General features: G+C 43.8%; 2 protein-coding genes across 3 annotated transcripts in view; one reads left to right on the top strand and one right to left on the bottom strand.

The window, feature by feature from the left end:
* The window catches only part of HTR7 (5-hydroxytryptamine receptor 7), a 30,840-nt gene extending 29,794 nt beyond the window's left edge, over positions 1 to 1,046 (bottom strand). For both annotated transcript variants that reach the window (XM_066323859.1, XM_066323861.1), the window contains exon 1: positions 321 to 1,046. In XM_066323859.1, the coding sequence (XP_066179956.1) occupies positions 321 to 847 (527 nt within the window). In that variant the 5' untranslated portion in view covers positions 848 to 1,046. The remainder of the gene's footprint in view (positions 1 to 320) is intronic.
* A 6,517-nt stretch (positions 1,047 to 7,563) lies between these two features.
* RPP30 (ribonuclease P/MRP subunit p30) lies at positions 7,564 to 24,385 on the top strand. The gene is made up of 11 exons (XM_066323858.1): positions 7,564 to 7,655; positions 8,628 to 8,683; positions 9,002 to 9,058; positions 9,786 to 9,860; positions 10,391 to 10,462; positions 15,074 to 15,163; positions 17,260 to 17,376; positions 20,840 to 20,869; positions 21,322 to 21,359; positions 22,475 to 22,554; positions 23,937 to 24,385. The coding sequence occupies exons 1-11, from the start codon at positions 7,574 to 7,576 to the stop codon at positions 24,044 to 24,046; spliced, it is 807 nt and encodes a 268-aa protein (XP_066179955.1). The 5' UTR covers positions 7,564 to 7,573; the 3' UTR covers positions 24,047 to 24,385.
* The last annotated feature ends 137 nt before the right edge of the window (positions 24,386 to 24,522 follow it).

Raw genomic sequence — 24,522 nt, 5'->3', positions numbered from 1 at the left:
GGTCCGGTTTTGCTCTGACACCTCGGCTCCCGAGTGACAGCACGGATGTTACCAGAGGGATAACCGGGCACCTGGGCTGGCACACGGGCGGCGGCTCACCCTGCTCCGGCGGGCTCCTTCGAACAGAGAGGCTGCGGGCTGGCACTCGCCTCGCTCCCTGCCCTGAGCACGGCTCGCTCCCAGGGGACCCGGAGGAGGAGGCAGGAGAGCGCTGTGGGACCGCTCAGCCCGGATGCCCGGGGCTGCGGGCAGCGGCGCGGGGCCGGTCCCCCGGAGCGGCGGGAGGCCAGGGCAAGCCTCGGGGCGCCGGGCTCTCTCACCTGTCGATACTTATCACGCAGAGGGTCATGATGGAGGCCGTGCAGCACATGACATCCATGGCGATGAAGACGTTGCAGAAGAGGCGCCCGAAGATCCACTCGCCGCCGATCAGGTCGGTGACGCTGACGAAGGGCATGACGGCCAGGGCCACCGAGAGATCGGCCAGGGCCAGCGACACGATGAGATAGTTGGAGGGCTGCCGCAGCTTCTTCACGAAGCAGACGGAGATCACCACCAGGCAGTTGCCGGCGATGGTCAGCAGGGTGATGAGGCAGAGCACGGCCCCGATGAGAACTTTCTCCGCGCTGCCGTAGCTGAGGATCTGCTCCCCGCACTGCGAGTCGTTGGCGGGGAGGGGGCTCGCCGTGGGCAGCGCCGACGGCGGGGGCGACGGGCCGAGCTTGGCCAGGCTGCGCGGGGGCCAGGAGCCCGCGATCATCCTGCCGCCGCCCAGCGCCCGCGGGTCCTCCAGGAGCAGCGGCCGGAGGTTACCGTAGAGGTGGCTGCCGTTGAGGGCGAGCACCATGTTGGCGTGAGCAGCCCATGAAGCCTCGCCGCCCGTTCTCCGGCCGTCCCCGGCGCCGGGATGCTCGGGCTCCTCCTCGGGCTCCCGGCGCCGCCCGCCCCTTCGCAGCCGGCCGAGCGGCCCGTGGGGGCCCGGCCTCCAACTTCCCCCGGGGCAGCCGGGCTCGCCCACGGCGCATCCCGGGTGGCGGCGGGCCGGGCACGGCGCTATCGCCCCCAGCCCGCGGGCAGAGGGGCGGGCGGGGGTGGCGGCCGCTCCCTCCCACCCGCGCCCATCGCCCGCTCCCACCCGCGCCTGCTTTCCGAAAGCGACAGGCGACGGGATGGCAACCGCTCCGCCTCCCTCTCCCTCCTGCCCTCTGAGCTGCAGGTCGGGGTGCGCCCCTTCCCCGCAGTCCGGGGAGCCGCTTCCTCCTGCGGCTTCTCCTTCGCGGCCGCCCCAAGCGAGGGATGCTCTGGGAACCCCCTGTACACACGTATGTACATGTGTGTACATGTCTGTGTGCATGGATGTACACAGGTCTCGCCCGGGAAGCGGCGGGCGGGTGACCGCGGCTGGCGCAGAGGCAGGCAGGCTGCGCTGCCCCGGCCGGGGCGGGGTACGAGCCTCTCGGTTTGCGCCTCCGGCACAGCCCTGTGGTACATCCCTGCACGAAGATTCGGGCGGGCAGGACCCCGGCTGCTGCTTGGAGAGTTGATAGTGGCCGCTTTTTTAAGATCTATCTCCAACAACACGGCCAGCAGTGAAGCACTTCTCTGTGTATCCAAGCTTGCAGATTCGTCTTCGTATTAACTTGATGTGAAACCATCACCTATATCTTCTCTTTTATTAATCGTTTTATACCCTGATTTAACTCAGTAAATTCCTTCCATATAATTCCTTCAGTAAAGCTAAAACCCACAAACTCCCATAGTTTGAATTATCTGCTTTTCTTGTAGGTTCCCTGGATTTTTAGATGCAAACCGATTTCTGGGACTCACTACTTTCCCAATTCTTTAAGTCCTTTTCTTGCCTCCAAGTGGGGTGAAAACTGTTTGAATTGTGAGTTATTCATGGGATGCCAGCAGAAGATCACAGCCCCTGGTATACTAACATGCCAGAGAGTAAGGGCTAAAAACAAGAGACACCTGCTCCTGAGTGTCCCTCACATTTTCAACATGAGACAAAAGCCAGATGAACCAGAGAAGGAGATCAAATGAAAATCATCGATCCCAAATGTATCAATAACCATGAGATTTAAATGAGAGGAGATCTTGTAACATGGCAAGTTTTATTTAAGTATGCACTGGACAGGAAAGAACTGTTCATGTGGTTCAGTAGTAAGAAAGGCTGCAGGATGGTCACACATTATACTGACTGAAAAACCTGCTTTGAAGACAAACCTAATAAGAATCCAGTTATTGGGGGAGGGGGGGGAGGAAAGCCCAAGACCTACAGCTGACAGTCCTACGGGCTAGTGAAACACAAATCCGAAGCAGCTGAGGCCTCCATATGCGACTCCCAGAATGTCTTGGCTCTAATGAAATCCTTCATTCTGTCAGCATCTCCTGTTTTCTTCATCTTCTTCCTGCTGGAAGATGGGCTTTCTAACATGCACAACTCTGCAACGGCCCATATATACGTATGAGCAGGGACTGAGTGGTTTGGCTGAGCTGTGCCTGATGCAGATTGAGTACAGGCAGAGCCTCCTGTGGTTAGAAATGCAGGGTTTGGTAGCTGAGTTGCTGCCCTTCCCTGCCATCCCACATCTTGATCTGACTAAGATAATAAAATAAGCAAGGGTAAGGATGAAATCTTGTTGGGCAGCTCCTTGGCCATTACCAAGTTGGAAGAGTTTTCCTGTTCAGTCAAGTGTTTTCTTACACTTTGTTAGTTGCTTTACTGTGTCCAACCACAACAAATGCAATAAAATCACAAAATAAAAATCCCTGTTTAACCACCCAAAATGTGTTCATGAGCCTTGAGCTTCAGGTGAGTTTTTGCACCAGGTGATAAATTGAGTCTTTTGTCCTCCTTGGTTAAGCAAATAATAATAAGATAAAGGTCTTTAGAAATGGCAAGGGCATATCTAAGTTAAAACATTAAGGTAAAACTTGGAGAGAGAATATTTCCTTATTGGTTGAACATATATTTTAAAAATAGTGTCTGAAGTACAGCTGAAGAGTCAGGAACTTAGTAAATTTTGTTCAAAATAGATTCTTATCACAAAAGCTGATGAAGTTGTGCAGTTTAATACTCCCAGTAAAAGCAATTTTTCAGTTGCTTAAAATGTCACTAAGGCAGAGCAAATTATAATCTGGTGCTTCCTGCAAATGTGTTAACACAGTTCATTAAATCAGTCATTCTTCTTGACAGCTTTTCAATACACTTCTGGGCTGTGACTCTCTAAATGTTCTCAGTGGATGAAAAGCAGGATCATTTGTGTGTGCTCCTGTCCATTTCAACCCAAAAGTAGGACTGAACTTTGTCTTTTGTTCTATATCTTGAATTCCCTTACAGTTCATTCCAAGTTAATCACCTGATTTTTCTCCTTCTCAAAGGCCATGTTACCATTCTTTGAATTTGCTGTTGTCATCTTACCTTTGAAGAAACAAAGCAATTTAAGTCAATTTATGTACCATTATAGAAAGGGATTTATGTACTATTGCAGAGAAGATGTGAAAAACCCTGGCAAGACAAAGCAGCTGACACGTCTATAAAATATGTTCCTCAAAAGCTTTTTACTAGGACATCCCTAAAATAACTTCCAGTTTCCTAGGCTGTGCTGAATCTGGTGAGGTGCTTTCCATGATGGTTTAGAGGGTTTCGCATGGCCAGCATCTGGAAAAGCATAGACAATCCATCATTCCATGAGACGACATCTATTCTAGGTACTTAAAATAACAAAACAAAATAACAATGAAAGTAGGACTCGATCTTTTCAAGGGTACATCCCACTTTTGTCTTCAGTGATTCTATTTAAAAATTCTAACATGTTGTTCCAGACAGCATACAGAAGTGAAACAAATGTCCAATTAGGTGTCAAGAATAACAAGTTTATATTTATTCTCTCCTCAAGAAATTACTTTTTCACCTTCCATTAGGCTTCAAAAAATATCATCAAATAATTTTTCTGGCTGGGCTCAGTAAAATCCTATCCTTTGAGTAATTCAGGCTCTCTATGCATAAAAGCCTCTTAATATTTCCATAAATCTCCAGTTCTGTGCTAAGTCCTTTGTCCCCCATTCTCTCTGCACTTAGTGAAGTTAAAATACTTTGTTAATATTTGATAATGTACTTAATTTGCAAATCTCACCTTTGGTATTTTACTATTGTTATACGGAAAAATTTCAGATTATAAAAAGAAAAAAAATCAAGCAAGAGAACCTTTCACTTTGATTTTTTTCCCCTCTTTCTAAGTAGTCAACTCCTTTGTTTAATTTTTTCCCCTCCTCCAGAAACAGTGCTAATCACATGAATCTTCAGCATTTGTTATTCATACTAAGTGTATACTATAGCAGTGGCGACTGGTATCAGTTCTTTGCCCCCCATGTTAGTGAGATAAGGTAAAACATGTCATTAGGGCTAGCCAAGGAAATACAGTTTCCCAAGCAGATGTTGATTTAGTGGGGCCAGACTGTACCCACCAAACTGTCTGTGTCGAAAAACCTTGCACTAAATCCTGGATCCTTCATCCCTCCCTGGAGGACTTAAAGCTTGCAGACAGCAGGTCTGTGCTAACTTGGAGGATCCTGACTGAAATGGGTCAAGGAATGCAGTGCAAGAGCTTCAGCAGCAGAGGAGAAAATGCTGACAGCCCAGCATGGTAACACCTTCCCTCACACAGCTGCCTCTAGAAAACAACAGCCCTGCTCAGCTTACCTTAAAAAGCTGAAGGCACTTCTACACTGCCCTTCTTAAACCATTCAATACTGGCAGGAAGGTAACATGAGTATGCAATCCAATAAATAAACAGATCAGAAATTTTTCTTGTTCTTTTATTCTTTCTTATTATGCCTTTCCTTGCCTGAAATAGCTTATCTCCTTCAACTGTTGTTTTCTTTTGTCTATCATTTTGATTTCTTTTCATCTGTTTTTCTTAGAAACCAATATAAGATTGGTGAGGACCAGCTGTTGGGAACAATAAATAAAGTACAGGTATATATTTCTTCTGCCTTGTGGAAATATGTTGTCAAAACATTTAGAATATTTCATTAGAGACTGGCTAGAGGTATTACTGAGACCTCAATTTTTATTCCCAGCATGTACTGTTTAGCAAATAACACTCTTGTCTAACTACTAGCAAATACGTTGCAGCTGCACTTTTCTTTTCTGCCTTTTCTTGTCTTTGTGAAGATAAATCATCATCACTCTGTGGCAGTAAAACAGAGAGGTAACTATTCCCATATTTGGCATTTCTTACCATTGTCAAAATAAATACTTGCATCTGTGCAACTTAAATATGAAATTATATCTTCCTTTTTTTTGCAACCGGCAAATACTAACAACAGCAAGCTGGTATCTGAAAAGAAAATGAACAATTAAGATGACATTTATGCTTAAAATTCTGTATCACTCAAAATGAGAGCTCCCAACTCTGAAAACTCCATCTGTACCTTTACATAGGAGTTTATTGAGGTTATGAGGTTGTGATAAAAGTGACTGTGACATTCATGTTACTGAGCTGCTGAGGCAGATAGTAATAAATAAAATCTTAGCCCTCTAGAAGTGCCAAATGCAGAACTAAAGAAAAAAACCTTAACAGTTGGTACCATGGGTTGCTCATTGAAAACCTATTAGAAGAATTGTGTCAGCTTCTTCATTAAAATTTACTGAAATTACTGTCTTGAGGTCTAAGTGTATTGGGAAAGAAACATCTGGAGTGAGGAGATCAGTTTTCACCAAGGAGAACTTCAGGACAGCGATGAAACAAAGCATGTTAGAAGCTTGCAGCTTAACACTGAGGACCATAAGGACACTGGGGCTGGTGTAAATAAAAGCAGTAATATCCAAATAGTAACATAGGAAATAAGGCTGTGCACTGTTCTGAGTACATGATTCCTGATAGCTGGTGCTAAAAGTGCTTCATACTGATTCTTACACCATTACAGCAAATAAGGTTCTGCAGATCTTCTGAAGATCTGTTTAAGTGTCCTCCATTTTAAGCACCTCAAAGAAAGGTTACTTTTGCTTGTATATTGCCAAACTCAAAGGCTGCTTCATCCTCTTTGGTATCTCTGAACACTGCTGCAGGAAGGCCACTCAGAAATAACTGATACATGCTTCTGGATCACTTTTTACATTCATTAAGACAAATTGAATTACATCAAACACTGAGCCAAAGAAAACCTGGAATAATACCTCGAGCTGCTCCATTTTCACACACATCAAAGAAAAACCTTGACAATACCACTCAGGCTGTGCTGCTTGTCCAAACGAGTGGCAGAGAAGCGGTATTGCCTGATCTGATGTAAACAGGCAAGTACCTTACAGATGCAGATAGACTAAAACAGAGCTTCTTTTCTGAAATATCTTGACCTAATATTGTCAAGACAAAAATGCTGCTGTAGATGTGGTGTGAACAGAGATGGTTTACCAGCTGGGGCTTTTTACCCCTTTCAGAGTGATGTGGGTTTTTTTCCAGCCATACAGATGTGGGAGCTGTTTTCTACTGACTCTCAAAGCTGCTTCAACCCCTAGTCCAGTGCCTGCAGCCCACAAGTAGCTTCTCTGTTGCCACTATCCCAGGTAATTGTAACTCATCGGACAGAAGGTCCAGAAATACACCAAGAAGGCACTGCTGTTTCCATACTTTGTTAACCAAGTGATCTCTTTGGTAGAAATTGGTCCCAGGTCACCTCCAGTCCCGTGTGCACAGCTGGCACAAGCTGCATAAAGGTCAGACCATGTAGGGATGGATGTTCAGGGTTTGGCAGCAGCCTTGGCCTTGGTTAGTTTTTTTGCCTTATTAAGAATTCAGGGCTCCAGATACTCCACAGACTTCCCCTGGTGACCATTTAGCCCCGTTTGAAGATAGAAAAAGCAAAAATCCCCTGGTCTGGCCACCTGATATTGGATAGGAATTGCAGAACCGCAGTCTTCAGCAGGTGATATAAGTCACCAAAAACTCCCTACTCAGAATTTCCATTTGTTTTTTTACATATTACGGGGTATTTATCAGCGGTAGAACAGCATTTATACCTTTTGTGGCAGTGCTATACAGTGAACTTGTATGTGGTTATTGGTCTGTGAGAATTCCTCAATCCTTTTCCGTGTCAGGGGGTATCCTTGACATGGCAGCTCGGGGCTTCGTAGGAAAGAGAATAACTATAAAACTGTAAATAGAAAATATTTGGTTTGATTTTTATTGGCAACGTTCAGATGGAGCAGAACCGGCTGAACAGGGCCAAACACGCCACTGGAGCAGGGCTGCCGCTCCACCTGGCGGGCACCCGGCGGCTCCGAGGGCCGGCGCCGCTGCGGAGGGCGGCAGAGCCGGGGGCTGCCCTGGCTCCGGGGAATGAATGCCCCTCAGAGCCCGGGGTGGGCTGTCTCAGAACGAACCACGGGGGATTTCCCGCAGGGTCCTCGCCTGAGGCCGGAGCGACGTCCCCACAGCCCGCCCCGGCCGGCGCAGCCCGCGGCGCGGCACTCACCGGGCGGCGGGGCGGGACTACAGCGCCCAGGCTGCCGCGGGCGGGAGGGGCGGTGCCGCGCTGCGCTGCCGAGTGCCGCCGCGGCCGCAGCATGGCCGGCTTCGCCGACCTCAACCTGCCGCAGGGGCCGGACAAGAAGTCGCTGCAGAGCCTGCTGGAGGCCGCGGCGCACCGTGAGTCCTGCGAGCGGGGAGGGCGGCGGGGCCGGCCCGGGGCTCGGTGGGCCCAGCTGGGGAGGGCGGGCCGGCCCCGGCCAGGAGGGCAGCGGGACGCGGGCGGCGGCTCCCCTGGCCGGGCAGGCACAGGCACAGCCTGCGGGCTGGGGTGGGCAGAGCCGGACTCCCCGGGATGAGCCTTCCCTTCCCCCGGGCAGGCCGAGCCTCGCCCCGTGTCGGGCGCCTTTCCCCGGCGCCGCTCGCTCCGTCCGCTCGGCCCGCAGCTCTCCACAGGCCCCGGGGCTGGTTCTGCCGGGGTCACCGGGGAAACTCCTGATGCGCCTTGCAGCTCTGTCTCCGCCTCTTATCCTACTGTAACAGTTGGGGGTTTTTTCCCAACGTGGAAAAAGTTTTTCCGCCTGCAGTTTCGTAGGGCCCGGAAGTTTTCCTGCAGAGCTGTTGTACAACCACGTGCTGCCGGCGCGGTGTTTGGGGCGGGTGGTTTAAATGCCCCCCGCGAGTCTGTCTTTCTCAGAGCCCTTTGACCGATACCTTCTTCGTTTAGTCGGCATCGTCTTGAATTACTCGCTTTGCCTTCTCCGACAGTTGTATCTCTCCCAGCTGTGTGTTGTCTGCAGTTTTAACAACTGTCCTGAATATACTTCAGCAGTTTTCCATAAAGAAAGTCATAAACAGGGCCAGGCTAGGCCGGACCTTTGAGGACATCAAGCCCAAGTATTCGTGTTTATAAAGCTCTGCCATTGAGTAAGAGTTGTCAGGCCTGGGCTGTGTTGAAAGCCAAATATTTTTTTTTTCTATTTTAAAGCACTTTTTGGGTTAACCAGCCTTCTTTTAAAATACTGTAAAATCTGAATATGCATGTGATTATTAACTTTAAGACATTTAAGTAGTGAGTATTTTACAATTTTCTCATTGTATTTGTTTCCTTTTTGTTTACTGGGCGAAATAGTTTTACTGTATGTTTTTCAGTGGGATATTCTGCAGTTGCACTTAATCATGTCATCGATTTTAAAGAAAAGAAACAGGTAATTTTTCTTGGGTTTATTTGTTCTTACTGTGTTTTCTTTAGCAAACCTGCTGCCTTATTGCGTGTTTCCAGATAGCTTTAACTGCAGAATGCACATCTAGACACAAGTACAAATCTCTCTATTTAGTAACAAAACTTCCATTTTATATTTCCATAGAACTGCCCTGGGATTTATTTTTAATGTGGTTCATGTAATGTCCCACAAAAATAGTTTTCTTAGCATGCAAAATTTCTTCTTAACATTGGAACACGTCTTTGTTTGCATGTAAACCTAACTCGTGACATTTTTAATAACTTTGTTCTGTTCTCTTTCAAGGAAATCATCAAGCCAGTATCCCTTTCAGAGTTGTTTCCATCTTTACCTATCGTACAAGTATGTCTAACTTGCATTATATATATATATATTGTTTTTCTGAGTTACTTTTTTTTACCTTTGTGTTTTTATGTGTGATTTTGTGTATGAGCTGTTAATCAAAAAAGAGAAGTTTGTCCATTATTTCATGGTTAAAGCACCAAGCATTGGAAGACTGGTACACTCACATCAGGGTAGGCTCTATTCATTATTTTAGAAATTACTGAAGGAATTGCTTTGTGTGAATTTTGAATCTGCTTGTAGTTGAATGATTACAGTACAATTCTTGAAAATAACTTCATGGAAATAATAACTTCATGGAATAACTTCTGGAAATAACTTCGTGGTTTTGATGGAGCAAAATTTGGATATAAAGAAATACAACACTGTGTGTCGGGTCACTGGCATTGGTTAATTCAAGAATTGCTTTGCCTTGCATTTGTGGCCTGCCTGGGGAGTCCTAGCAGTAGTAAAGCACACTCAATTTTTCCACATGATTATTTTTCTTAATTTGTTATTTTCTTGCTCCCCCAGAGAAGCACAATAAGTCATTCTTTTTAAGGACAGGTATAATATCAAATAATGTAAATTAGGTAAGGGTAACTACTAATTAACTAATTTAAAAAATTAGTATAGCAAGACCATAAGCATGACACCATTTTCTTTATGTAGCAGACTGGGTGGAAATTACCACAAGTTTTTGATTTGGGTTTTTAAATTTTTTTAATATTATTTCCTTTTTCTATAGGGGACATCTAAAAGAATTAAAGTCCTGACCAGGCTAACACTTATTGTTTCTGATCCTTCCCACTGTAATCTCTTGGTAAGTATACTCAGCAATCAATTTTGCAATCACTTTTGTTTCCTTTTCTTAATGAATGAATGACTGAAACTTTGGAAATTCTATGGGGACAACTTCCTGGAATTTATAGGGCACTCAGCAGAGTGTTCTCAGATTACATCTTTAACAAATAGTGTAATCATAAGGAGATGCAGACTTATAAGACTGGATATGGCTTCTATTGATCATTTCTCAATATGGAACAACATTTCTGTTCCTTGTTTTCGGGACTTCTGTGCATAAATTAGAAGACCATGAGAAAACCTTGAGTCTGGTTATGTTTCCATGCTGTAAGAGCAAAGCAAAAAGTGTAAGTGTCTTAGTAGACGGGTGGGACAAGCCTCAAACTGAGAATTAATTACTTCACTGTAGAAACCTGCTGTGGTTTTGGCTTTGTTTTAGTACTTGACAGGGAAAAAGGATTTTTCTTCTCATTGTTTTGGTTGTAATCATTGTGCACAGTTTTGATATCTGTCAGAATTCAAGGTAGTAATTGTTTGCTTCTTTTGTAGAGATCCACATCTGCAAATATAAGGTTATATGACATCATAGCAGTATTTCCAAAAACTGAAAAGCTGTTCCATGTAAGTACAATCGTCTCATCAGTAATGCTCATTCAGTAACCTTTAGGGCCTTGTATTAATTTGAGTACATGCTTTGTTTTGATTTTATTTCCCATCTTATAAAGGCCTCATGGAGTTAATCAAACATAGGCTGCCTGGTCAGTTGGTATGCTGAGGGGTTTAGGAGGAATTGCAGGAGGCTGCAAGACCCTGAGGTGACTGGTTAAAATCTGAAATATCTGATGAATGGACTTGTATGCCCCTGCACCATGGTTGCCTTTGTGTACCGTGTACTATGGTGAGGAGAGAAAACATCCTTTTTGTCCCCCTTATAAATGTGTACTATCATCATGTAGAAAACTTCTGTCTTGAGCTTTAACTTCTCACAGTCTTGACAACTTCACTAAAATGTGCTCGTGGTCTTCTGTTAGAACTAATTATTCCTGGTCTCTAAAATGCAAGGGATCATTTTAAAGTGGAACTTAGTGGCTCTGTGAGTTACCATAGCTGTTCACCTCCATTTCCTTCATATTTTTATTTAAATTGTTCTCAGATACTTGATAGCAGCTGATCTCGATGTTCTGATCAGGTAGAGCACCTTGAAGCACGTTATTTTTTGTCAGAATTTTTCTTACAAAACCCAAGATTGTGATGTCTGACCTGTTATAAGTTTATAAATAATGACATTAAATCTGAATTGGGCAAGTAGGTGGAAGTGTTCCATCTCTGTTAGCCTAGGCAGGCAGCAGGCAGGCATGCAGTTTAAAGCAGTGTGAAGGAGGGACAGGGGCATCAAAAAATAAAAGTGCGTTCCTTTGAAGAATTGGAGCTTCTCAGTTTAAAACTGAGTCTGGTGGTTGTTTTTTTAAAATAAGTTACAGCTGCTTTCTAGTACTGCTGAGTACTGGCTTTTCCACATTAAAATCATATTCTTCTGTTTTGTTTTGTTTTTTTTTTTTTTACATTATTTCTCCTCCTATTTCAAGATTTGTTCTAGTAAAGTACAAAGCAAGAGGCTGCTGAAGAACATGAACTTCAAAGAATTTTTCAGCAGAATTCAAGAATTAATTATTAGAGTTACAGCTAAATGAAACTAATTTCTGAATTCTATTTCTCTTGCAAGATTTTAGGACTCTTGGGGGTGTGACAGAGGCAAATGGTTTAAATTTTTTTTTGTGGGCCACTCTCCACCTCTTTCTTTTGATGTCTGGCAATAGTATAAAATCTCACTTCTCAAGTCAGTTCAATCAGTTTGTCATGTGCTTAAACAAGCACATGAAACAAACATGGGTGTGCTGTCTTGGTTTTTTGGAAAAAGGCTGTTCTCTCTCTTAAGGATTATTATTGCTGATTTTCAGCCATATCATGACTCCTGCTGCAGTTGGATGTCCAGCTGTGGCAGTTTTTAAACTGGCATAAACAGCCACTCCTTTCTGCAAGTCCCTGTCTGCTTTGCTTTGCTAATGAGGCTGATTGCTTGCTTAGCTGCATAGCAGTTTGCTTTGAGGAGCCTGCTTTTGGCTGAGCAGTAACCAGAGTTTTTGCCAAGTTATTTTTCAGGCAGATCCACTTTCCCAGTGTGATTCAGCAGCCAGCCACGTGCAGTGGTGCCAGCGCAGAGCGGGTGGCTGTGCTCTGGCAGGCCAGTGCAGACAGTGCCTGGTTAAGCTGACACTCTGGCAGGTGATGGACAGGGTGTGAGGAAAGAAGCAGGATTGTCAGTGAGATTATCTTCATTGCTTCCATGCTGGCAGCCCTTTGAGCTGGGGGTGGAACCTGGGCATGTTTCTTGCAAACAGCATGAGGTGAAAGGCTTCATCCTTATATTTTGACATTCAAGGCAGGTTTGTATGGTTGTCTGTCATTTAGAGATTTTAGAATGTCTCACTCTGTGGAGAGCTGGTTCAGTTTCACAGAGGTATCACTCAGAGTCTGGTGGGGGGTTTCAGCAAATGCAGTTTGGCTCTTACAACTCATGGATACTTCATTATTAAGAATAAAACCTTCAAGAGTGGGTCTTGCATGACAAATGAACTTCCTATTGGCTTTTGGTAACTCAACATTACCTCAAGAACATCATCTTTCTCACCAGCAATTTGGCACTTGTATGTTATCCACAGAACAAGGTTTCTCATGTTTTTGTGAAAAAATAACATGACCTTTGGAGATGTACTCCAATTTTAGCATGGCCCAAAACTAACCTGTGCCATTTTGTCACAAGGCAGGGAAACTTTTGTGACTGAGTGTGGCAGTGACAGGTACTGAAATATGTGCTCAAATTCTTCAAGTAATTGATATCCTTAAGGGGATGAGCAGCCATGTTTGCCAGTTGTACAACGGGCTCCTTGTTTAAGTCTCTCAAAAAGATAGTTTTGGCCTGGAACAGGAATGCCCACTCCATGCAGGTAATAGGGTCTGTACTTGCTGCTTTTCAAAAATTTTGCTTTCTGAGATTTCTGACTTTTAATGATATTGGTTAGCTCTGTCTGCTGTTCATAAGCACTTAGCACATCACCAGGATCTAAAAAAACTTACGTGTGTAAGTCCAAAGATGTAGTGCAAAGCCAAATTTCTGTGTTTATTCCTAAAATATTTGCCAAAGCTTGCTTCAGATCACCCAGACAGTGGCAGATGTATTTATTAATGGCTGGCTGAAGTTTCCCAGCAGATGGGGCTCTTGCCCACAGTGCTGCGAGGCAGCTGCTGGGCTGTGCAATTTGCTGCATGTAATTTTCTGATTGAAGTTGTTGCACTTAAGACCTTTTCAGCAGGCAGGGTAATTAACTTGCCTGCATATCTGACTTGTCTGGGAGCCAAAGCTAGGCTGAACGTTAGAGTTCTTGGAGAAACGGCTCTCCAGTTTTTCAAACAGTGCAGGAATTCCTCATGGGGAAATATAACTTGCAGTGTGGTTTTCCTTAGTGATATTTTCTTAAATGTTCATGTCAGTGGAATCCTGTAGATATCCTGGCTTTTGAGTCACTCCCTCTCCCACTGTGCTTAATTTGCAAAGTGGTAAAGAGTTTTCTAGTGTTTCTGGAGCTGATTAGGAAGGCTTGATTTCTCATCACGTAGGACAACTTGCATGTGTCTGATGTCTGTTTCTCCTTTCCATAATTCTTAGTATTATCTCTTCCTGAATTTTTTATGACCTCACTGACATATTTCCTAGGGCATGATTTGGAGCTATTTGTTCTGTACATGTTTAGATAAATCACCTCTGTCTAGTAGTTTGTACCTCATGGAAAAAAAGGAGGGAAACTGACTGTAGTAGGGCTGAACTTTCTCATGCAAGTCTAATTCCAAGTCTAATCTATGCCATAGATTCCATAGGCAGCCCATGTCCTGCCTTATGGAGGATAAAGATAAAGGTAGAAAAATTTAGTCTGAATGTCCTGGCAGACACATTTCAACTTCAAAAACCTTGTGGTTTGCCTGCATGTGTACTGTGGCTGTCTTGTCTAGGAGAGAATGCTGTCAACAGCTAAGAAACATTCCTAAAGCTGGGCCTCTGCTCTCATCTCCGTCCAAATTCCATGTGAACTAACTGGTAGAAGACCAGTTTGCCAAGCAGTAGTGTGCCTTGTGTTAGAGCAGCCCTTATCCCTGGGGTTCCTCACAGCCCCCACTGCTTTTGTGCCAGTGGGAGGAGGGATGAATGGTTGGCACCTGGCCCAGGTGTATTTGGAGCAGTTGCTGGCAGGTTTCTGAGTGCAGAGAGTTTCCCTACACACAGAAAATTCCTTCTCAACCTCTTCAGCCTATCTTACCTTCTTTGTCACAGCACTGCGTGCAGACATTAGTCTGGCCCTATGTAACCATCCTTACAGAGTAGGCATATGTAATTCCTACCTTAGGTGCATGAGATTAATGTAAATCAAGGGCTCTCTTTTAGGTACCCTTAATTTTCCCTGTATCTCAGTGTGAGGAGCCTCTGCCCCTTGGTTATTCCTTCCATCTCTTAATACAACCTGTAAATGGTGGTGTGAATTCAAAGCTAAACTCTTAACCCGTAGCCTTCAGTGCAGTCTCCAGACTCTGCCAGAGGTGTGGCTGTCAGGAGGAGCTGCACGTTCTCCACCCAGCCAGGAAAAGGAGGCTCTGAGGATTGGTCCCCAGTACTGGGCATGCAGCACCACCAGTCACAGTCACATTCTGCTTTTTTTTCATTCTTTTGTCTATTGCTTCTGGTAAAGGTAATTAACCTAAAAACACACAGGTGCTGCACTGGAAGCAGAGCATGATGGCACAAAGGGCAGTTCCTGGGCTCTTTCCTTTGTAAATGGGGGGTTGGCCTTTATTACCTGAGTTGTTTAGTCAAAAGCCAGCATTGCTTCTGCATGTCCTCTGCCAGATAAAAACAAAGAAGTAAGTATTGCTTTGGGGTTCATCGTTATTTTATTGGAAAGTTAGTTTTGTAAGAAAGGGAAGACTTGGGTTTTAAGTCTCAAATGCTGCCATTCTGTTGGCATACCTGCAAAGCGTAGTACTATAATAACATAATTTTAAAACTGAACTCACCCTGGAGAGACATTTGTTGCATTAAGAAATGAAGGAAAATATTCGTGCACCTTAAGTTGGTTATGCATTTTTTGGTATATCTAATAATCTGCTCCTATTTCTTTGCTGTAGATTGCTTGCACAACACTAGATGTGGATCTGGTCTGCATAAATGTCACAGAAAAGCTGCCATTCTACTTCAGAAGGCCCCCTGTGAATATGGTAAATTTACATCTAAATTGTTTTCTTGCTGTTAGACTGACATTAAATACAGAATTTGAGTTGAATTCCCTACTGCTTTCCTCCCACCATTCCTATCTAAGTGGTTCTTTTATTTTCTTGCATAATATATTGTGTTGTTTCAAATGTCCTTCACTTCAAGGCCTCTACTGCAGCATTTAATACACAGTGATGTATGTTCTTTCTTTTTCTCCTCCTGCCCCCTGCTTAAGAAGGCAGAAGTGGTGTTCCCAAGGAGTGGAAACAGAGCCTTAAGGCCACTGTGCTGCTAAGCAGGGAGATATGGTGTGATTGCTGACTAAGCTGCTTCCCAAACCAGAAATGGTACAGCTGTGTCAAGATAGATAAACAGCCCTTTGATTTAAAAGACAGGAAATGTTCATGGCAGTGTCAATTTGAGAGAAGGATATTGTGCTGTTTACTTGAAAGACAACTGTATTGAATCCATACTTGGACAAAAGAATGTCTTTGTAAATTAACCAAATTGCTAAATATGTTCTGTGAGACCCAGGATGGCTATCAGTGTGGATCAAATATAGCTCTGCCTGCTGTTGGTATTCTGCCAGAAAACTTAATCTGAACATGCTCTTAGGGGAACTTGTTTTCTCCTCTGAATGTTTGTAAAGGTTCATTCCACATGGGCATTCTTGGCCAATGTAGAACATAGTACTCGAAAATTTAAATTTAGAATTGGTTAGTAATCCTACTTCCTTTTTTTAGAAAGTTTGACTTAGAATAAAAATTCATAATTAACTAGAAACAATTCTCAGACAGAATAAAAATAATACATTGGAGTTTATGATAAACTGAGGATTTCAACATTCCACTTGGAATAAGAATTTTGTATGAAACACTATGAAAGTACCTCAGCTGCCTAAGGTAAGGAGCTGTGTAGCTCTTAGAACCCTGTGTTGGGAGATGTTTTCCCTGCAAGCTACTTCTCATCTTCCGCACTCCCAGCTTCAAGGCAGTCTGTCTGTTGGACTGGTCTGTGCATCCTGGGGCAGTAAGTTTTGGTGGTTAGGATGCCAGACAGATTGGCAGGCAGCTGAAGTGGTAGGGATGAGGCTAAAAATCACCTTGACTGGAAATTGGTGTATTGCCATCACCTGTTTGGTTTTGATAAATTCAGGCTTCTCTTGTTTGCAGCTATTAGGCCAGTTCTGTGTAGAACATTTGGTCCATATATAGCTTCTGTTGTGCTTACATGCAGAGGTCCTGCATGGGGGGGTGCTGGATTAATTCCAGCTCTATTCAGTTACTGGACTCTCTTACAGTATTACCATTGCAGCATATTTTAATAATATTTGTGTAAATGTAGAGTATAATTTCAGGCAAATGTAGGATTGCCATGGAACAAAGAACTCCTGGCTTTACATTGTGTCTTTATCACTAGCACACTGTGTGCAAGTTGCTTAAACTTTTGTGTTTGCAAAAACAAGAATATTAGGCTTTTGGTGAGGCACTTTGACAGATAGGAAAGGATGTCAAAGCAGCTGAAAATATAATCAGTATTACTGTTAGAAACCTCTTCTGTGACTCACTGTTATTTAACACTGTCACAAACACCAGAGTATGCTGTGAGACAGGAGAAGAAGGCTCCTCATTGCTGCTTTTGTGCAAGGAGGGATTCTTCATCTGCAATACATGGGTACTGAGGGAAGTGGTGATCTTTCTTACAGCAGGGTGTGGAACTAGAGGAGTAGGGTCCTCAAAGTTGCAAGGCAGCAGATAACCAGCAGTGTTTGGTTATCTGTCTGCCTGACTCTGTTACAGTGTGTATATATTAGTGATAGCCAATTACAATAAATAAGTGGTTGATATTTTTTTGTTAAGCCTCGTTTTCCTGTTGTCCAAGATTTATGCAGCAAATGGTGCATAAATGCACTGGTGTACAGTGAAGCCTTCCCCCACTCTCCTTTCATGCTATGCTGTGCTCTTACTGGAACAATTCTGCCTAAATTTTTTCATATGTGACACAGTTAAACTGAGAATAAGTTACATCAATAATAGACAGCAGTTGTTAGATTGTTAGGCTTCTCTCCTTTTGATTTTTGATCACTCTCTTTCATGTGAAGGCAATAGATCGAGGCATTTACTTTGAACTTCTTTACACGCCTGCCATCAAAGACTCTACAATGAGAAGATACACAATTTCAAATGCCATCAGCCTGATGCAGATCTGCAAAGGGAAGGTAAGCTCTCAAAGTGAAAACAAGGTAATTAAGTCAGTTCAAATTCTTCTGGAGTTGTACAGACTGAGCCATTTAAAATGAGTTTGATGCTGGGACATCTGAAGCGGTGACTAAATCTTGGCCTACTAACACAAGGACACAATTATTGTAGCTCCAGATACTTCAAGTCTTGCACCACTGCATGCTTTCTTCTTAAGCTGTCAAGCTGTTAGATTCTTTTTCCAGAACAACCCACATGTTGTTATGGTATGCAGTTCCCAAAACAGAGGTGGTAGGGGATAGAGCAAGATTAAAGTGCCAGACATCTAAGGTTTGCACAGAACTGAGATTCATGTATTTCTTTAAAATTCTCCATTTCATATTTCTCATTGACCAGAAGTTCTTTTGACTGTCTACTTTGAATATGGGGGCTAAAAAACAATAGGAAACAAGTAGAAACCTTGTTTTGTTAAAAAGTTAGTAAACTCTCTGTGTCCAAAATAGACCCAACAGCTAGCTGGCTGTCAGCCAAGGCCTTGCTGGAAGTCAGATGAACTGCATTCTTCCATGCTACTGAAACCCAAGGAAGAAGTAACTTTGAGATGCCTATAACCCATTGCTTTCATAACTTACCTTCTTCCAGGTTAAGCTGTCTGTTATGCTGGCTGTTATCCTGTGTCCACTCAGACTGTGCTTTTTAACAGGGGGTTGTATCACAATACATATCAAAGTTAGCAGAAATTTGAGCTCCCCCCTGTGTATTGTAAATGGCCTCTGCCACATGTAGCTAGTCCAGAGAAGCTGGATTTGGCATCTGAATGGCAGCTGGATTTGGAAAATGTGAAGTGGGATGTAGAGCTTGGAAGGTAAATTAAAAGTAGATCCATCATAACCTCAGTTCTCCTCAAACATGGCAGCTTTTATGGAACAGCAGGGTGGGTCAAACAGATTAGTTTCCATGGTGCTACAGAAGAGGTAAGTGCACAGCCTCTCCTGAGACGCCCAGCTCTGGCAGTTAATGACATGAAGTACTGACTTGGACATGACTTCTGTGAATACCAGACCCCTTGCCTTTGGAATTCACTTTTTGATGTTGCTCCTCTTTCTTCTGTGTGGTTCAGGATGTGCTTCTCACATGGTTGTTGATGAACTGGGGAGCACCACTTGAGTTGATGTCATGGACAGGGCAATTGAGATGTTCAGATACGCAGTCTGTGCACGGTGCCCTTTGATTCTGCATCTGTCAGTCTGTTGTTTCATCTGTACTTGGAAGGTAAATCAGCTGGAGCTGCACATGACAAGTTGTTGTTGGGCACTGGAAGAGGACTGCTAGCTTGTCTTTGTTCTTTGCCTCCAGACCCAGTAGGCTGTAGACCAGCAGAGATGGTTATTAGCCCTTACTGAAGATTTGCCTCTGTTGGTGAGGTAAAGGCCCTTGTTTAGATGAGACATGGGATGGGTGGTCCAAAGGCTGCTTCCATTGGCACCTGGCATGCAACTCTCATGTTCTGTAATATGTAGTTGCTGCGCCTGTAGTAGCTTTTGGATCCTTTTATTCCTCCTCTATTATAGCAAGGCAGAGAAACCTTCAGAAATTTACTTGTGTTCTCAGAGCTGGCATTGAACAATGTCTTTAAAACGTTAAAATGTTCAGGGAATGAAAGAGAAATTCCCCTGCCTTGCCAGACAGAAGGTGTGTATAGCCACAGTCCCTCACTTCCCATGTTTTGGTAACTGAGTTGGAGGCTGCCTGGAGCAGTGTACTGAGCAGCTGCTGTCTGCTTTACCTGGGGAGATAGTGTTTTGCCTTTTAGATTTTCCTATAGCTCTTGCCTTGGATCTGCCAGCAGTGCTTTTCTTGTCTGCTCTTGTCTCCTTCTTCCATCTTACCCATCCTCTAGTGAAAGCCAGGTGCCTTTGAACTAGCCAGAGTGTATCTCCACTGCATAGCAGTGATCCACAATCCTGTGCTGGCCTGAGATGTCTCATACAGCTGCTCTGGGAGCTTCTCTGAGCCGGGGTGACAGGCATTAGTTGCTACAGTTTGGACTTGAATTTTCCCAGCAAATTCCTGCAGTCAGCACCAGTTAGGCTCAAAAGCAGCTTTGAGATCCATAGCGTAGTTTTAAAGGTGAACTATTCAGAAAGAAAATGTCCTAGGCTCCATCACGATGTGTGCTGTCAAGTCACTTTGATGAATATATTTCTTCTGCTTCAGGCTTTCCTTCTGGTGAGGCAGTGTTATCTGTCCCATCCTGTGCTCCTCAGCACATGAGGAAACCTTGGGCACAGTGTGAACAGGCAGTCATTTTTAGGTAGGTCTTTCAGCTGTTGAGTTCCAGCTGCACCAGGGCATTTTCTTCTAGTGCCTGCCCATCTCTATGCTGGGGAGGTGGCAGGGGAAGCAAAGCAGTGTGGGGAAGGGATCTAAAGCCCCACCTTGAAACCAGAGATGGCGTGATGTGTTGGTGGTACTGACGTTGGAGAGAGAAAGTCTGTCTCTGCATCAGCACAATTCTAATTCTCACCCACTCAAGCAGGAGTTCCCAAGGCCTTTTATTCAGTATAATAAAAGGTGCCAGGAGATTTTGATGCTGCAGAGTTACCCCCTGAGATAAACAGGCAAGGTGAGCATCCTTGGAGCTTAGCATCAGAAGAGCTCTGACAGCTGAGCTGTGGGATCTCTCAGCCCCTATGTAGTCACATATCTGTTCTGCAGAAACCTTTTGGGAGAGAATGGAGAAGGATTTCTCTGCCTGGTGATATTCGTAGGGGTGCCGGTGTTGAGGGAAATGAGTGTGTGACACAAAGTGGCAGCCACTGCCTAAGTGTAGATACATTTCCTGAACCAGTGTGAGTATGGTCAAGGCTAACATGAATGCTTAGCATTGAGTTGTACTGCAACAGTATAGGCTGAAAATTTGGGAGCACCAAACAAGGTACTATCTGTAAGCTGCTTCTGGGGAAACCTGGACTCCTAAACCCATTTCTGTTACATCTCAGGGTGAGTTGTTGTTTGTGTGGGTCCTTTTTCAGCTCGTGTGACTAAAGGGGACACAACACAGTGTCTGCAGCTCTGCATTTCTTCTTTACCCTTAAGGGTGCTTTGAAGTCCACTATGAGAGATACAAAAATGGTTTAATGCCATCACTTGGACATTTATGCTGCTTAACCTGTCTTTCTAAAATATGACGTACTTGCTCATCTCCCATCTGGCTGTGAGAGGTTTGTAGTTGCAAGGGAGGGCATGTGCCTGTGCCCCTGTCTGTGTAGGGGACAGGGCAGTAACTAATATGTCCCCAAATTAAGAATCCCACCCTGATGGAGTTCACTTCATCTTAGGGCGTCAGATACTCCAATGTTTAATTGTGCTCTGAGCCTGAACTTAGCTAATGCTCATAAAGTTTTTGCATCTTGCTGTTTTTTTTTTTTTTTTCATTTCTTGATGCTGTTTTAGAGACGTTTCTTCTCTTTTGTTTTCCAGAACATCGTTATATCTAGTGCAGCTGAAAGGGTAAGTCCCAGATTTTTTTTTTAAGTCGGAACACTTTGAAGATTTATCTGTGGCTGAAAATACAGCTTTAATTACACATAAACATATAAAAATGTACATTTAAATATATTTGCTGTTACCAAAGAATTGTATTGTGGATTTCAGGATGGTGGTTTGTTTTGGTTTGGTTTTTGGGGGGTTCGTTTGGTTTGGTTTGGTTTTTTTGGTTGTTTTGTTTTGTTGGGTTTTGGGGGATATTTTGCTGCCAGTTTGGTATTTTCCATGACGGTTTTCTCCCAGATGGAAACTCTTTGCCAAAATAATGGTATTTGCTTGATCTTTCTATTATCTTCTTCAGTAGCTTGCTATTATATAGCATTTAATCTTGCCTGTCTGATAGCCTTGCCCTGCTTGCTCACACTGTCAGCCTGACAGCAGAGGCTTTCACATATCCAAATTTCTTTTTGTTTTAGCCTCTAGAGCTCCGAGGTCCTTATGATGTGGCTAATCTGTATCCTTTCCCAAAGTCAAAGGCAGCAGTTAGTAGTAACACTGGAAAGTTTAAAGTGGTTTTGAAACTTCTTTTCAACCTTTACAGTCCTTGAACTTTATACAGTGGTACTTGTTGGTGACCCATTCAATGGATCAGGGCTTTGAGTGTGTGTGTAAGGAGCAATAGGTCTTGGTCATGGGGTGGATGAGAAGTCACTGTAACTAATAATGTTTGTGTTCAGCTACACGAATGTTTTGTTTTGATGTGCATTAATGTTGTGTGGGTGTAAATGAAGAAATGAATAAAACCCATAAAAATCTATGGACACTATGAACCAAACAAGTAATTATTGCTTAGTATCTCTGAAGTGCCACAGTTTTGATAGCAGAAGCTATAAAGTTCTATTTATGTAAAATTAAAAGTTCCTATCTGAGCAGTACTGAATTTTCCAGTCCTTAGTTGCACATGTAATATTAAATAAGAGGTTGTGTTCTGGAAACAAAGGAGAGTGTCCTTTCTTCCCTTCTTTTAGGAGTCAAGTTGCATTTTTATTACTCTCCCCACCCCAGAAGCACATGTCTGGCCTGTCCCTGGAAGGGAAGGAGCGTGCTCTGAGTCATGAGAACCACGTGGGAGGCTGTGTGGCCTTGAAGGATTTTATGCACAATGTTTTCTTCTCTCTTAAAATGAGCAGTCAAGCTCAACCCAAATTAACATAGCTAATGTGGTGTCAACCCTGCTGAAGGTGGCTGGAAACTTCAGCATAATGCTTTTGTATCAGACACTGCTCTCTCCCCAAAACAGAAATTTTCTGTGGGGTATTTTTTTTGCTTGATTATGCATATCTAAAATGTTCCTAGGCTGACAGACTTTTATTCTCGAAAGTACAGCTTCTTGTCTGGAAAGAAGCAACGTTGCCAGGAGCTTTCCAGGAGGGCTGCTGGGGAACTGCAGCCAGGAGAATTGGGCTCCTCATTTCTCTGCTTCTGGGTAACCTTATGCAAAATGTCACTTTGAGTTACAGCTTTGCTAATCCCCAGTTGCTTGCAGTGCAAGCAAACCTATGGTGCAGAGGGCCTTCCCTGTTGTGTTTGTTGCCCCCTGTGTGTTTTGATCCTGAGCTGCAGTGACAGAGGTTTGCTGTTCGGCCTGTCAGAAGGCGAAGCCAAGGCAGCTGTGTCCACCAACTGCAGAGCTGCCATGCTGCATGGAGGTGAGCACCTGTGAGCTCCTCTGAGTAACACCTGCATTTGTTAAACTGAGTTCTTGTTGATGCATATTCTCCAAAAGGTCTGAGACCTTACAGAGCAAGTCCCATGGGGGTTTTAGCTTCTTTGTCCAATGCATGAAGAGGAGCTTGTGTGGCAAGGCTGTTTTATTTTTCTTTGTTGCCATGTTGGCAAATCTGTGGCTGAACTCATGGTGCTGTCTGTGCTGGAGGACTCACTCAACCACATTAATGAGTCATAACTGGTTAAACCAAAATAGAGACCTGCCTGCTGTACTTCATAGTGAAACTATCCCATTTCAGAAGGGTTTGAATGCTGATCTTGGTGACACTGGCAGAAACTAAGTGATTGACTTCAAAAAAATGGGTATGCATGTGTTTTGCAATTGCCTTTTTCCAGCATGTGTGCAAAAGCAACCTTAGTCATGTCCCTTTCTGATGCTTTAATATGTGGGTTATTTCTGACTCACTCTTCAGTAGGGATCATTTCGAACTCATGGAAAAATCAACAGGTTCTCCTCCAGCCTGCTACTGATCTACATAGAGATATAGAGTTTGTCAAATTTATGTGGTATTTCTCAAGCCTGTCATCTATCTTTTCTGTGAAATTAAATATCACATGTCATTTCACTTGTCCCAGAGAGGATACTAGCCTAGAATAAGTCAATATACTATGTCAAGGTTCTTGCAGAGCTTCTCTGCTAATAGAGTATTTGTAGGGACTCTCTTCTAACCTCAAATTTTGCAGAGAAGCTTTCCACCAGTAATTACAAAATTGGATTGGGTTCAGTAGGTTATTTTACACATGTGAGAATTTAGTAACATCACACACCAGTATTTCATGATAATGTTGAGAGTTCAGTAAATAAAATTCTTGAACACCATGAAGTCACTTCCTTGGTATGTAGGGGACCCTCTGCCAATACAGTTGTACCCACATAGCCTAAGAATCTTGGGGTATGTGAATGCATTTTTTAGTACTTTTTTAAGAACACTATGTTTGGCTCAGAAATGCTTTTGACAGTGCTTCAAGAATATGTCCTTCTGTGATTACTGAACTGACTAAGCCTAGTTTTCAATGGTTTTGTGTGTCTACAGTTCCTCAGCCCCTGCAGACCTTGGTTTTTCCTTTGTAATTCCACACCCACCATTTTTATTTCCCCCAGTAGTTTCTCCACTCTGTGCTGCAGTGAATCCTGAGCTCCTGCCCTTGCAGGTTGCTTCCCTGCTGTGTGTGCTGACTGGCTGGTTGCTCAACATGTCCAGGTGTGGTTTGGAGCACACACACCTGAACTGAGTATGCCTTAAATGCATTTTATTTGAGTATCTGAGGTATTGGTACTGCAGCTTCTGCTTGTGTCTTCCAGAAACTCGAAAGAGTGCCTGTGGCGTAGTGTACACGGTGAAGAAGCCTCGCAAGGTTGAGGAGGAGGAAACAGCAGTCCCAGCCTGCAAAAAAGCTAAGACTCAAGCTTGAGGACTGAACCAGTCGTCAACAGAAGCCTCCATCTCTTCTTTACCCAGTGTTGAGTCTTCCTCCAACCTCCAGCCAACCTAATTTTTCCCTTAATACCTTGCTTAGCCTGCAGAAGGATTATTCTTCCAGCATTCAAGTGAGGAAAACTGTGTGAATGAGACTGCTGAATGGTATTCACCATGTCTGAAAGGTCATGCTGGACTTCTGGCCAAGGTCAGGAGACTGATTCTTCACCCTGCTTTAGGTTTCCTGAGTCATTGCAAACTCAACAGAGCATTTCTAATATGGAAACTTGTACGTGTGCATTCCTTTTTTATTAAAAACATGTCTAAGAACACATGCCTTCATAGTCTAGCTCTTCTGGTTTCTCAAGTTTTAAACACATCTCTGTACAAGTGCATGCCAGTAGATGAAGCTTACCTTCTAGTGGCCTGTGAAGAAGAAGAATACTACAGTAAAAAAAAAATTGCTTCCTA

The sequence above is a fragment of the Sylvia atricapilla genome, chromosome 8, assembly GCF_009819655.1.
Source record: "Sylvia atricapilla isolate bSylAtr1 chromosome 8, bSylAtr1.pri, whole genome shotgun sequence".
In the NCBI taxonomy this organism is placed as follows: Eukaryota; Metazoa; Chordata; class Aves; order Passeriformes; family Sylviidae; genus Sylvia; species Sylvia atricapilla.
Note: the sequence above shows the minus strand (reverse complement) of the source record. Positions and strands in the feature narration are given on the sequence as shown.

What these genes read in the sequence shown, in the direction of transcription:
- RPP30 (XM_066323858.1), top strand. Translation starts at nt 7,574, where the DNA reads ATGGCCGGCTTCGCCGACCTCAACCTGCCGCAGGGGCCGGACAAGAAG. An exon ending in CATCTTTACCTATCGTACAA is followed by an intron (nt 9,059 to 9,785) that starts GTATGTCTAACT and finishes CTTTTTCTATAG; the next exon opens with GGGACATCTAAAAGAATTAA. An exon ending in GAAGGCCCCCTGTGAATATG is followed by an intron (nt 15,164 to 17,259) that starts GTAAATTTACAT and finishes TTTCATGTGAAG; the next exon opens with GCAATAGATCGAGGCATTTA.